The 15,272-nt window shown below is 38.7% G+C and overlaps 1 protein-coding gene across 5 annotated transcripts in view; it reads right to left on the bottom strand.

Annotated features, from left to right (window-relative positions):
- Epm2a (EPM2A glucan phosphatase, laforin) overlaps positions 1 to 15,272 on the bottom strand; it is a 208,905-nt gene that overhangs the window by 98,105 nt on the left and 95,528 nt on the right. For 3 of the 5 annotated variants that reach the window (XM_074072665.1, XM_074072691.1, XM_074072682.1), the window contains one exon: positions 11,905 to 14,287. The exons of the other annotated variants lie outside the window; for them this stretch is intronic. In XM_074072665.1, coding sequence (XP_073928766.1) covers positions 14,010 to 14,287 — 278 coding nt within the window. In that variant the 3' untranslated portion in view covers positions 11,905 to 14,009. Of the gene's footprint in view, positions 1 to 11,904; positions 14,288 to 15,272 lie in introns of those variants that run through there. 5 annotated transcript variants of the gene reach the window in all.

Below are 15,272 nucleotides of genomic sequence, written 5' to 3'. Positions count from 1 at the left end.
CTCTAAGGTGGCTATAGCACCTAGTTCATTTTAAACTATGACTTTGTGTCAAGGGCAGCAAAAGCTGGGTTTTTAAATTTTGTTTTAGTTCTTTGTTATTGTTTTTGAGACAGGATCTCACTGTGTAGCCCAGGATGGTTTCAAAAGTTCCATCTTCCTGCCTCAGCCTCACAAGTGCTGGATTACACGTATGAGCCACCATGTCCAGCTCTTGCACTGTGTAAATGAGCCCACTGATAAGGCCTTTCCAAATCTGTGAATCCTCATACACAGCGTACACACTCACACACACTTATGCACACACACACTCACTCACACACACCCCCTTCAACAGAGAAACCTACTCAGCCAGAACCCCATGATGCCCCCCAATAGAGACATGGTATGCTGTCAAGGTTAACAGAAGGCTGTGGGGGACCGGGGAGTCTAGGAACCTTGGACTCCACAGGGGAAAGGAAGTGTCTGTCTGATTACCTAGAGAGGCTTTTCAAAAATGCAAACATTTCGGTGACAATTTATTGACGGGAAAGACACAATTTGGTCTAATTAATTGGTTTTGTTAAAGTAAATTAAAATGAAGGCCAACCCTGGAGAACCCCACAGCAGAAGCCAGTGAGTTCCCCTGGGTGTCTTTAACATGCTTGATTTGCAAACGTAAGTGAAACTTAACTTGAATTTTTCTTGTAAATGCCTGTGTATATCTTTTTTTAATGGAATAATTTTGCTATTATTAATTAGAATAATTATTTCCACTGCTTATGGGTTATTTCTACGGTAGTTTTGTTCAAAAAACTACCTATGTATATCTTAAAACAGTTTAAAGAGAAAAGCCTAATCAAAACTTATGAGGATGTTTCCAAAAGGTTTGGTATTTGGGTGCAGATGACCCAGTCGTTAGGGTTTGGGACAGGTCTGAAGACTCATGAACCAAATAGAAAGCAAGGACATCCAGTCCAAAGCTTGTTCCCTCCACATACAAGATGTGAGTCTTAGAATTTTGGAGAAGAGGCAGCAACAAGACACTGAAAAAGTTTGAAAGCAGATACAGAAAAACATTTCAGGAAGGACTTTAAGGGGCAAAGGGATGGGCAAAGTAAATAATGAGGTCCATAGCAACGACAGTGTTAAGCCCAGAACAGGAGGGCAGGGAATCCAGAAAAAGTGAGAGAGATATAAGGGAGTAAGATGAAAAAAAAATGAATCTTACTTTAACAATAAAGTGCCCATACAGGAAGAAGAAGGCAGAGGATGTAAAAACGACATGTACTTTTGACTTGAAATAGAAGTCAGATGATGACAGCTCTTTGGTAGACAGGAAATTATTTTAGGGGTGATTCTTGTGACAAAAATGCTTCCCCCCTCTTGCAGACATGGCCCTCTTTCTTTTAAAGATCTTTTCATTAGAGAAGCTATTAATGACTCATCTCATTTGACTCCCAGTAAATTAATCCAATATTCCCTACACACAGTGTGGAACCCTGCACAATTACAAAGGATGGCACTATTTCGGATACATCTTCACCCTATCTTTTCCAGCATCTCTAGGAAATTGCAAGAACCAATGGAACATTCAGTTTTCTCTCTGAGGGTTGCTGACTTTTGTGGTCTCCTCCTGTGTGCTTTGGGTGACTTGGTAAATGCTAATGTGTTGCTTTTAATGTTCAAGAGAAGAGAAAATTGAAAGTTGACATAAATAATTAGAAGTGTGGATTAACTTTGGGAGAAACCTGAAAGGTTACATGACGGAAGCTTCCCTGGAGAGATCAATCTCCTTTAAAACATTTTGCAGGGGCAGGGGTTCAACTTCAGAACTAAATTCATTTTAGTGACAGAAATCTCACTATCTCACAAAGCAATCTGCTCTAGCATTTCCCAGCTCTATTTAGAAACTTACCCCTCTCTAACTTTCCACTACAAAAAGTTACTATCTTGTTTCTGGTCTCTGGTACAAGGTAATTACCTTAGTTATGTATCAATCCTTGAAGTATTTGCAGAATGTTATTTCTTTCCATATTTTTTTTTCCAAACACAGTACCATTTGTAGGACTGTCCAAAGGATAAAATTACTAAAACAAGAAAATTTCCTGTGTGTACAGCATAGAAATATTTTAAAGTAATGAACTAATAGATTTCTATTTCCTTGTAGAAAATAATATAGTTTAAACAGGTAAACCATTAAAACTTTGTATTAACCTCAAAAGGAAATACTGTCAATAATAATTAATACTGTCAAATCTGCAATTTTCTCTGGAAGAAATTTCACTCTTTAGACATCTGAAGTCTAACGGCACTAGGTGTGCTTACTTTTTCAGCTCTGGATTTTATTTACTCAACTGAATTTATAGAGGAAGAGCAGGTGGTCACATGAGTTATTTGCTCTGTTGATTTTAAGAGAAATTAAGGAAACGATGTGATGACACAAACTTTTGTATTAGTCAGACGAAGGAAAAGAAAACATTCCTCCAGCTCTAAAGACTGTGATCTGAATGAAACTTAGAATGATGGTCTGAATTCCAGTTCATTAGTGCTAATAGCAATAACACATCTATCAATCAAATCAACACAAAGGCCTGGGGCCATTCTGTACATTTCAAACAATCATCTGGTATTTGTGTCCATGTGGTGGAGAATAAAGAACAACTCCATTTTTAGAATATCTTTATCTTCAAAAGACAGAATTTTATCCTAAAATATTTATGCCATCCCATGACATTTCACTATTTCTCAGCATTAGCGTCATCAATGACATACATAAAGCCAGCCTCTACATTGTACAACAGCTTCCACATGGCAAGATTTTTATTCATGTGTTTGTTTATAACCCTTCTTATTCTGAAAGGAATGAATATCATATTTTATAACTGATTGAATAATATGGTAGAATGAAAGTAATTTTTAAATAAGTAAGAAAAGTAAGGCAGAGGGGTAAAAATGAGTAGAAATACAAGGCAGAGTGAGGTGTAAACTTAGTTCAGGAAAGACATACTGACAGCTGGGCTTGGTGACACACACCTATGATCCTAGCTACTTGGGAGGCAGAAGTAGGAGTAGGGGGTTCAAAGCCAGACCCAACAAAGTTAGACCTTGCTTGAAAAAACAAACTAAAGGCAAAAGAACTAGGGGCATGGCTCAAGTGGTAGAGCATTTGGCCTGAGGCCCTGGATTCAATCTCCAACAGCAAAAAATTAAAAATAAAAATAAAAAAAGAAAGAGACGTATTCATAATCTTAATTGTCATGGAGCGGTGGCAAGATTATTTTAAGTTTCATAGTTACACAAAGTACTTTTATTTTATTTTATCAGTTTTGCATTGACTTACATGTGTATACATTATTTGGGCCACTTCCCGGACATCTACCACCCCCCGCCGCCTCTGGGCAGAACCTGCTCCCCCCTCTTGTTCTCTGATTCTGTAGAAGAAAAAACATAAAAGATAATAAGAAAGACATAGTGTTTTGCTAGTTTGAGATAAAGATAGCTATACAGAGATTCCTAGTGCTGTTACCATGCACATGTGTATTACAGCCCACTTTGGTTCATTTCTAGCAGACCTCTTCACTACTTCCTAGTCCCCTTCCCATAGTGGCCTCTGCCAGTTTAAGATTACTATATTTGCTACTCTACAGTGAGCACATCAACCACATTCAAGTTTTTGGTTTCAGTCTCTTTCCCTATTCCTCCTGTGCATGTTCTCCCTTTAGTGTGCAATCCATGTCCGATAGTATTGCTGCATTTGTTTTGGGTCTATCATCTGCATATGAGGGAGAATGTGAATTTTGGCTTCCTGAGCCTGGCTAACTTCATTTAAGATGATGTTCTCTAGTTCCATCCATTTACTTGCAAATGACAAAATTTCATTCTTCTTCATAGCTGAATAAAATTCCATTGTGTATAAGTACATTTTCATAATCCATTCATCGGTGGTGGGGCATCTTGGCTATTTCCACAGCTTGGCTGTTGTGAATAGTGCTGCAATAAACATGGTGTGCAGGTGCCCACAAAGTACTTTTTTATTGCTCAGGAATAACAACTATGCTTTATTCCTTGGTCAGAAGGAAATGTAGTCCATGAGATGGGTTACTGGAAGAATACTGAGTGATGTAATACAGACAACAATAATTTGGTACACATAGACCATGCCTTTTTGAAGGTCATCAGTGACAAACCAAAAAGGGGATTCAATAGATGCATTTGCAGCAAGAAGATCAGTTGAAAACACATTAAACATTTTATTGGTTCATAGCTGATGTTGACATATGGTACTTGCTATACTCTATACTCTGTATAGAGAAAAATCATTATTAAAGTGCTTAAAGCAAAGAAGGGAATAAATGAAGCCCTTGAGAGTATTTTTATTGAATGAATTACCCCAACCATTAATGTACATGAAAAAAATGTTCTTATGACTTCTTCACATTGCCCTTAGGTTAAAATATACATTAAATCTGAGCACAGAATCCAAAAGAGTACTTAGCTTAAATATCAAAGAATGCTCAAACATCCATGTTTACTAAGTATTATCTACAACGTACCTAACGTTACAGTGCAGTATGTTACAGCACAGCATGTTAAGATGGGTCCCCAGAAAATGCCAGGAAGGAGCAACCTTGAGAACACATGAAGATATCTCACAGAGGGTGGATGGCCTTCCCAAAGCATGGGTTCATGTTGGCTAAATACAAGTGGCAGGGAAGAGGATCCCAGGAAGAGGGAAAAGTATTTGTGAAAGCCAGAGGGTTAAAGATTAAAAAAACATTTAAGTAATTCACTCAGACTGGAGTATACTTTTGGGTAATGGTTATCAGGATGACAAGGAAGACTGATGAGAAAGGTACTTCCAGGTCATAAAGGGATTGATATTAAGGACAACTTTTTGCTGAGAACAATGAGGAACCATTGGGGAATATTACAAAAGGAAAAGATGGTGCCATGTTTGAAATTTAGGAAGGTTTCTTTGACAGCAGTATAAAGAATGGCCTGGAGAGAGAAAGCAAAGAAATAAGAAGATAAATCCTGCTTCAACAATCCAGGTCAGAGCTGAGAAGCAGGAGAAGAGGTACTGAAGAGATATTTAAGAGGTGTAATTTAAAAGACATGTTGCATGGCTAGGAAGGTGGTAGATGTAAGGGGGATATCAAAATAGCATTAAGGTTTCTAATTGGGGCAACGAGAGGAAGAATGTTGCCATTGTCTGCCCAACAGAGAAAGTAAAGAAAGTTTGACCAAAAGTAGAAAATTTAGTTTCTGGAATATTAAAGTTGGGAGATATGAGAGATGTTCAGGAAAAAACTTTGATGTATGAGCCTGGCACTCAGAAAAGATATTAGAATGAGAATTGAGATTTGGGTGTCATTGGTATTGATGACGATTGAGAAAATTCTGGTGTAGAATGGTGAATATGTTATCCCTCCTGGCATCTGAATGGAAATTACAATACAAAATTTGAAGATAGAAATATACCTGCAACAGTGAAGGGACAATTAAGAAGGATTGCCAGCAGACAAGCTATTCCAGCATGATAAAATGTTTTTAGAAGTATGTTGCTAGATGAACTAAAGCAAAGGAATATGTAGGGCAGAAGAGCTGATGAGGGGATGCAGGACAACAGGGCAGGTGGGCAGTAACACACTCACTGGAACCTTGACAGTTACTGGGCTTAAAGGTATCAGGAATAAGCGAGGCTGAGACAGAGAGGAAAAAGCTAAGAATGGGATACGGTGGTAAGACCTGAATGACCCCAGTTTTCTATCTGTCCCTGCCTATTCTTTCAGTTGTACTATTTTATAGGTTAAAACTGAAAATGGGACACTCAGTGCATTTTGGTCCCTTCTTTTGCATTTCCACTCCCCACCAGTCTCTCTGACTTTGTTTTTAATTCAATTTTTACTCTCTATAGTCTATAGTGTTCCATGGTGCTATGGACTAACTCATGATACCTCCCATTCATATGTTGAATTAACTCCATTACTGCAGAATAAGACTATATTATAAAATAAGGTCATTGCAGACAAAGTTACAATGAAGTCTTTGGACAGGGGTGGGCCCTATTCCAATGTATCTGGTGTCTTTATAAAACAAGAAATTTGGACACAGACTCCCACAATGGCAAATGCTGATTAAATACAAAGACAAAGAATGGGGTGATGCTTCCTCAAACCAAGAAAGGTCAAAAATTGTTGGAAAGGAAAGAGGCATGGAACAGATTCTCTCACATAGAGAAGCACTCTGACAACCATTTGATCCTCGACTTGTAGACTCTAGAATTGTGAAAGAATACATTTCCATTACTTAAGACTCCAAGTGGTACATTATTACATCTGCCCTACCAAACCAATGTTTGCAATATGGCCAGCGTTTACAGTGAGTTGTTGATTAAGAGCTGACTTCCCTAAAACCACGAGTGAAACTGCCTGTCTTTCTTGTCTTTCTCTCCATATCTCTAGTTTTCTTATCTGTAAAATAAGGATAATAATATCTCATAGAATTCTGGGGAAGATTAAATAATCTGGTCTATAATATGAATATATAAACATATGCATATATACACACATATGTAAAACACTTAGAGAACATATCTGTAACATTGTATGATCTTAATCGTTACAGGCTTATACTAATTCTTTTCTCATTGAACTGTACACCAGGTTCTGTTCACTTTAGTTATGTCACCAAACAAAATAGATGTGAATTTCTGACTCTATGAAGTTTATAGTTAAAGGATACAGACAATAAAATGAGGAAGTAAATTATATAATATGCAGGCCAATAATAAGTTCTATGAACAGAAATAAGGCAGAGACTATGGGTAGGGAGAGACAGAGTAGAATTGGGCAATTTTTAAGAGTGACCCAAGGAAGTATCATTGGCAGAAGGAGTAAGTCATGTACATACCTAGAGGAAGAGCATTCCTGGTTGTGTAACTCCATTTTCTGTTATAACAAAACACCTGAGGCTGGATTCTTCACAAAGAAAAGACATTTATTTATTTCACAGTTTAGGAAGAGCACCATTACCAGCCTCTGGTACAGGTGCCCTTGACTATGTCACAACATGGTGGCAAAGAGGTAAGGGAAATAGCTATGTGCAAAAGATGCCTGGTGCATAGGTGACTTCACTTTGTAACAATAAATTTTCATGAAAACTGACCATGACCCTGGGATAACCACATTAATCCCTTCTAAGGGCAGCGCCTCAAATGACCTAATAAGACTCTACTAGGGCTCACCTCTTAAAAGTTCCACCACTCTCAACATCACCACACTGGGGACCAAACATGAACCTTTGAGGGACAAACCCACTTCCAAATCACAGCACAAACAGAGATTACAGCAAGGACAAGGGCCCTGAGGTCAAAGCCGGCCTGCAATATTCAAAGAACAGCAAGAAGGCCAGTGCACTGCTGCAAAATGAACGATATGGGAGGTTGTAGGAGATGAGGTTGGAAGAGTAACAAGCAGATTGTATAGGTCTATGGAGGCTTTGACTTTTACCCTGATTGACATGAGAAGTCCTTGGAGGGTTTTTTTGGTTTTGGTTTTTGCATTTTTTCCCCCAGGCCAGCTTGGACATGATCTTCCTACTTATACTTCCCATATGACTGGGATGACAGTCATGTGCCACCAACACCCCAGCTATTGGTTGAGGTGGAGTCTTGCTAACTTTTTTGCCCATCTGACCTTGGTTCACAATCCTCTCCCCATCTCTGCTGGGTATTACAAGTGGAAGTCATCCCACCTGGCTTTATTGGAGGTTTTAAGCCCACGAGTGACATGATCTGAGATTCATTTTTGTAGGATCTATCTGGCCACTGTGTGGGAGGTTTGATGGTGGTGGTCTAGGAGAGAAGGAAGGACAGAAACAGGAATACCAAGGAGAAGTCTATTTTTGAAATCCAGTGTCATAATCACACTGGCTGTGGTCTGAGTTATTTGATATAGGAGGTAAAGCAGAGAGACTGACAAGACAGGATTTCTTTATGGACCAAATGTGATGTTCAAAAGAGAGAGGAGCCAGGGATGACCTGAGGTTTGAAACATGCTATGGTTCAAGTGTGTCTCCCAAAAGTTTGTTGTCTTGGACCGTAATATTTCAGTATGCCACTGTTGGAAGGTGGAGCATAGTGAAAAGTGTTTGGGTCATGGGCAAAGAGCCCTCATAGATGGATTAATGCCTTTTGTGCAGAAATGGGTTAACTGTCACGGAAGTTTGGTCCCCTTCTCCCTCTTTCACATGTTCCCTCTTGCACTTCTGCTTTCTGCCATGAGTTGAAGCAGCACAAAGACCCCACCAGAAGTCAACCAGATTCTGGCACCATGCTTTCAGACTTCCCAGTCTCTAGGACTATCAGAGAAAATAAACCCTTTTTCCTTATACATTACCCAGTATAATCTCAAGTATTCTGTTATAGCAACAAAAAGCAGACTACAACAGGACCTGAGCAAGTAGAAATACACTTCCCTTAAATAAGTTGGGGTAGACCTTGAATAATGGTTTAGGGAAGTAAAAAGCAGTCATTGCTTCTATTGTTCTTCCTGTTCCCTTCTTGTTATTATCATTAGTTTTATAATGAGAAGTAGCTTCATCAATTTTCCCCTTTATTTTTAGCCTCATTGTCTATCAGATTCTCTATTTATTTTTTCCCTATCAAGTAATAAGCAGCCGCACACCCATGCCATGGTTTCATCAGCACTAATTATTACACTAGCCAACCCTTCTTCCAAATGTATCCATAGCATGTCTGCCTAACATGCACATATTACCTTGATTCTCCGCTGCTTCAACAGCCATACTATCTGTCTCTCCCTGCAGAAAACATTTGCTTTCTTTCTTGGAAACTTTTTTTCCCCTTTTTCTCACTTCAGTCATTTTTCTTTCACTTGTCCCAATTTCCATCAATTCCTCCATTAATTCTTCCTAATAACAACACTGTCTGATGTTATTCCCATTAATTCTCCTACAATTCCTCAATACTACAATAAATCTCCTGATCTCATGTTCCTGGATTACCCTTTTCCTCTGAGCCTCAGTCATAACTCTTTGCTATAGAGAAGTCAGTTGATATCTCTTGTTTTGTTTGCTTCTTTGTAAAATAAAGAAACTACATTAGGTTATCTTTAAAGATAATTTCAGTTTGAACTTCTGATATGACTGTATTTAGCTATATTCAGTGTTTTTCTATTTTCTGGTGAGTTTTTATGCCATCTAAGTCACTTTTAAATCTCTTGTTTCATTCTTTCTTTCTCATTTCCTAACCACATTTTCATCATTTTTTTTAGGTAAAGCCAAGTGGTTTTCACTTGTACCTTAATGTTGTCAAGAGAGAGTGTGTATTATTCATATTTTTTCCTAACCTTAACACACAAAGCAAGACAAGGATAATGTCTGACGTCTATAAGAAATCAACTCCATTTGGGCATTTCTTTACCATGAGTGAGATTTTCTTATGATTCCCTTTAAGACATATGTGATTGAAAAAAGTTTATTGGGTTGGGGAGGGGGTAGCTCAGTAGTAGGGTACATGCTTAGTATGTGAGAGGCCTGAGTTCAAAGCCCAGCACCCCCTCCTCCAAAGTACTGTTAATGCCAGTGAGGAGCAGTTAATGGCACCAAATCTGCTTTGATTTTCTCAGACACATTCTTTAAGTTATCATCCTTGCTTCTTAATGGTGTCCCACCTTTGGCTTCCATTGTCATCTTTTTTTTTTATTATTCATATGTGCATACAATGTTTGGGTCATTTCTCCCCCTTCCCCCCATACCCTCCCTTTCCCCCCAAGCTATCTCCCTTACCCACCCGGCAGAAACTGTTTTGCCCTTATCTCTAGTTTTGTTGAAGAGAGAGTATAAGCAATAATAGGAAGGACCAGGGGTTTTTGCTAGTTGAGATAAGAATAGTTATACAGGGAGTTGATTCACATTGCTTTCCTGTACATGTGTGTTACCTTCTAAGTTAATTCTTCTCGAACTAACCTTTTCCTGGTCCCCTTCTCCTATTGGCCTCAGTTGCTTTTAAGGTATCTGCTTTAGTTTCTCTGCGTTGATGGCAAAAAATGCTATCTAGTTTTTTGGGTGTCTTACCTATCCTCACCCCTCCCTTGTTTGTTCTCACTTTATCATGTGATCAAAGTCCAATCCCCTTGTTGTGTTTGCCCTTATCTAATGTCTGCATATGAGGGAGAACATACGATTTTTGGTCTTTTGGGCCAGGCTAACCTCACTCAGAATGATGTTCTCCAGTTCCATCCATTTACCAGTGAATGATAACATTTCGTTCTTCTTCATGGCTGCATAAAATTCCATTGTGTATAAATATGACATTTTCTTAATCCATTCGTCAGTAGTGGGGCATCTTGGCTGTTTCCATAACTTGGCTATTGTGAACAGTGCTGCAATAAACATGGGTGTGCAGATGCCTCTGGAGTAACCTGTGTCACAGTCTTTTGGGTATATCCCCAAGAGTGGTATTGCTGGATCAAATGGTAGATCAATGTCTAGCTTTTTAAGTAGCCTCCAAATTTTTTTCCAGAGTGGTTGTACTAGTCTACATTCCCACCAACAGTGTAAGAGGGTTCCTTTTTCCCCACATCCTCTCCAACACCTGTTGTTGGTGGTGTTGCTAATGATGGCTATTCTAACAGGGGTGAGGTGGAATCTTAGTATGGTTTTAATTTGCATTTCCTTTATTGCTAGAGATGGTGAGCATTTTTCATGTGTTTTTTGGCCATTTGAATTTCTTCTTTTGAGAAAGTTCTATTTAGTTCAGTTGGCCATTTCTTTATTGGTTCATTAATTGTGGGAGAATTTAGTTTTTTGAGTTCCCTATATATTCTGGTTATCAGTCCTTCATCTGATGTGTAGCTGGCAAAAATTTTCTCCCACTCTGTGGGTGTTCTCTTCAGTTTAGAGACCATTTCTTTTGATGAACGGAAGCTTTTTAGTTTTATGAAGTCCCATTTATCTGTGCTATCTCTTAGTTGCTGTGCTGCTGGAGTTCCATTGAGAAAGTTCTTGCCTATACCTATTAATTCCAAAGTATTTCCTACTCTTTCCTGTACCAACTTTAGAGTTTGGGGTCTGATATTAAGGTCCTTGATCCATTTTGAGTTAATCTTGGTATAGGGTGATATATATGGATCTAGTTTCAGTTTTTTGCAGACTGCTAACCAGCTTTCCCAGCAGTTTTTGTTGAAGAGGCTGCTTTTTCTTCATCGTATATTTTTAGCGCCTTTGTCAAAGATAAGTTGGTTATAGTTGTGTGGCTTCATATCTGGGTCCTCTATTCTGTTCCACTGGTCTTCATGTCTGTTTTTGTGCCAGTACCATGCTGTTTTTATGGTTATTGCTTTGTAATATAGTTTGAAGTCAGGTATCGTGATACCTCCAGCATTGTTCTTTTGACTGAGTATTGCCTTGGCTATTCCTGGCCTCTTGTGTTTCCATATAAATTTAATGGTAGATTTTTCAATCTCTTTGATGAATGTCATTGGGATTTTGATGGGAATTGCATTAAACATGTAGATTACTTTTGGGAGTATAGACATTTTTACTATGTTGATTCTACCAATCCATAAGCATGGGAGATCTCTCCACTTTCTATAGTCTTCCTCAATCTGTTTCTTCAGAAGTTTATAGTTTTCCTTGTAGAGGTCATTCACATCCTTTTTTAAGTTTGGACCTAGGTATTTGATTCTTTTTGAGGCTATTGTAAATGGAATTTTTTTCATGTATTCTTTCTCAGTTTGTTTCCATTGTCATCTAACTGATAATTTTAGTAGGTTGATAAGAGAGTAAAGTGACAAAGAAAAAAATGTAGCTGAGCTGACTACCCTCTTTACAATAAAAAACACAGTTTATTCTGGATTTCAGGCTAAGTTGATAACATTAAAACAATTGTGTATACAAAGGTCTTTTTAATGCTTTTATTGAGCAAAAATTCCAGGTGATTTGAAATCGAGTAGACATCCCATTCATTGAGGACAAGAGAGGTTCATTCCAAAACATTTTTAATAGTCCTAACTGAGTTTGTTCATCAGAGCAAGAGAGGGAATAGAGGAAAATCCACCCAAAAAGACCATTATATAATGGAAAGTACCTAGCTAGATTTTGTAGACATTGGGAAAACTCACACACACACACACACACACACACACACACACACACACACCATTAGTTAAAAATATTCAATTTTAAGATTAAATTTTACATGACACATTATCATGGCAAATGAGTTCTTGAATACAATAGTGATATCTCTCTATTTTTAGTAAGAGAACTGTATTTCACATTGATCAATGCTTGTTTATAAATTCAACTTTGTGAAATTGTAGGAAAAATGTTTCCAGTCTAGTCTCCTCTGCCCAAAGCAAATGTCACCTCCCCTGAATGCCACTGCTCTAATATCTCTCCCCCTCCTCTGAGTGCTACTGGCACTTACCTTGTGTCCTTATCCTCCATCTTTGTCTCTCATATCTATCAATACACACTTGTAGAAGAAAGGAGGAGCAGAAAAATACACAAGCATTATAGTTTAACTTTTTTAAGTACGGGTTTTAAGTCAGACAAACCTAGCTGTGTATTTCATGTGTTCAACATGTGACAATGGACAGTTGATTTAACCTCTCTACATCTTCACTTTCTCATCTAAATAATAGAGATAATGAAAGCTCCCTCACAGAGTACTGTGAAGATGGAACTGAGCAAGATGGTAAAGCACTTTGCATACAGAGTCATTCAATTAAATACACTTCCCCTTCCTGTGTTCTAACAAGTCAGTCACAGTTTAATCCTGCATTACATGGGCTGTATTCTGTTCTGTTTCTAGGTTGTACACTTTGAAAGGCAAAGTCTTGCTCATCTTTGAATTTCCTGTAGAAGAGTGAATTGCCTAGTCTGAAGGTGAAGCAACTATACTAAACTGAGGACTGAACCAGGATCAGACTCAAGCTTTGGAACAAAATCCATGAAAAAAAATTTGCCTCTCTGGACTCTTTTGGTAATATAGATCCTCTCATGAACAATAACTCAGGCCACACTGGTCTTGAGATCACCCCCTATTAGGTTGCACAAATAGAATTACTTTGACCTTTCTCACTGTAGAAACAGCCACAGGCGTATCAACCTTTTCTGGAGAGGGACCAAAGTGAATTCACTATGTTAGAAAAAACTTGTATTGAAAATAGCACTGAGTCAAATAAACATGAGTTATAAACTCCAGCTTAGCCCTGACTAGCCATAAGACTTTGAGCAAGATACCTATTCTCATTACACCTCAATTAAAACAAATACAAAGCTAACTCCACTTTTGTTGTCTCAGGGGAAGGTTGGGTTGATAAAGAAAGTGATGTATTGGAATACACCTTAATAATTACAAAACAGGATACACACACACAAAAAAAAAAAAGGATGGAAAACCATTGCTTTTGCTCATATTGAGCTCCTCTTTTAGGCTGTCTGGGTTTCTATCCTTACTCCCTCCTTTGGCAAATGACCATAGAAAAGCTGTGTGTGTGTGTGTGTGTGTGTGTGTGTGTGTGTGTGTGTGTGTGTGTGTGTGTGTGTGGTGTATGTGTGTGCACCCCTACACTCTACTGATGAAACCCACATACCCACTCTCTTTTCTTCAGCATGCTGAAATGTTACCATGCAACAAGAAAGTGCTGTCATGAATCTATAACACAATCCCATGCACTGCCCAGAAAGCAAAGGACCCTTCTGCCCGCAGGCAGCAGGGACTGCGCACATCATTTCTGACTCTAGAATAACACTACATAGCCCAGCTGCTTTTGGCTTTTTCTCATGTGTCAGTCACAGCTTCATTTGTAAATATGTCAAATACACAGCCCAACCAAAGCGTAACAGAAAATCATCCCCACGTGAAAGGGGAAGCTTCAAAAAGGAGCCCAAACCACAGTTCTGCATTTCAGATGGAGTCTTTGTCTCTCGGTCTTTTGACTAACATCACTCCAGGCTCCATAAGAAAACTGGGAGGAAGGGTAAGGTAGGCTGACCAGCTACAGATTGCATATAGAAGAACGAACTTTCCCAAATTTCTGTAAAAAATCTTCCTGTGCCTGGACCAACGCATCTTCATCAATGTACACAGCCGGCCTCTTGGCCATGAGAAAGTACTGTGCCTTCCTCAGGTTCCAGCCCAGCACGTAGAGGAGCCAGCCACACACAGCTGCAGTAGAGCGGCCCACACCAGCATTGCAGTGGACGTACACAATGTGTCCATTCTCCAGAAGCGCGTGCAGGAGACACACAGCCTGGGGCAGCATCTGCACTCGGCCTAGATTGAGAAAACACAACACACACGTGAATGATGAAATCTCCACACAGCCACTAATAAGTCCTCCAAAGCACTGTGCAGGTACAGTCCAGAATGGGACAGTTTGCTTCATCCCTTTGTTTCGAAGGAAAGGTGAGACAAGTTTAAAACCTGATAATGAAGTGGAAAGAGCATTCCAGACGTAGAGTTCTGCTCTGAATCTTCACTGGATGTTACAGCTTCTTTGTGTGACTTCACCATCCATGCAAACTTCCCTCCACAGTTAACTATCACCTGTTATTCAGAAGAACGGATTTTCACATCTTTCAGCAGGGTTTACAGAATTTGGGTAGTTGTTTTCAAGGACTTCAAAGAAAGCTTGTTAAACACTGTCACCTGAATTTCATTTGTCCAAAAGGCTCTTCTAGCTAAATATAAAACATAGAATTAGTCCATTGTGTTAACGACTTGATCTTGTTCATTGATCAAATGAAATTTGAAACAGAATTTAATATGCTAATTTTCATTTGTGTGATGGAATGGCTAACTTAAAGAGTTGTTATGTGTGGGATAAACAATCCTCATTTATTCCTTCATGATACAGTGAATTCTAAAACAGATTTAATTTCTGTTATTAGACAATTATTTTATAGCTATTATCATTTTATGACTACTATTTTGATTATTAGATTATCCTGAGAGATGGTATGCTGTGTCCTGCAGAACCCTGGCAGGCTCTGCTTCTCCTTCTTGTCCTGTGGGGTACACCTACAATTATTCTTTGTGCTCTTGAATGCATGGAGTTTCTTCTGTTCACAGGTTCTCACTGCAGAGATATTTAATGAGGTGAATTTTTTGTTTGATTGCTTGAACTTTTGTTGTATGTGAGGTGATCACTGTAAATTATTTCAAAAGGAAACAAAAGAGGGAATCTATAGAGTCCCAGATTACAACAGCACATTTATACCTTAACTCTCTGTCCTCCACAGAGTGGCCCCAGAAGGAT

This window comes from Castor canadensis, chromosome 1 (genome assembly GCF_047511655.1).
Source record: "Castor canadensis chromosome 1, mCasCan1.hap1v2, whole genome shotgun sequence".
Taxonomy (NCBI): domain Eukaryota; kingdom Metazoa; phylum Chordata; class Mammalia; order Rodentia; family Castoridae; genus Castor; species Castor canadensis.
The sequence above is the reverse complement of the archived record's forward strand: the minus strand, read 5'-3'. Positions and strand labels throughout refer to the sequence as shown.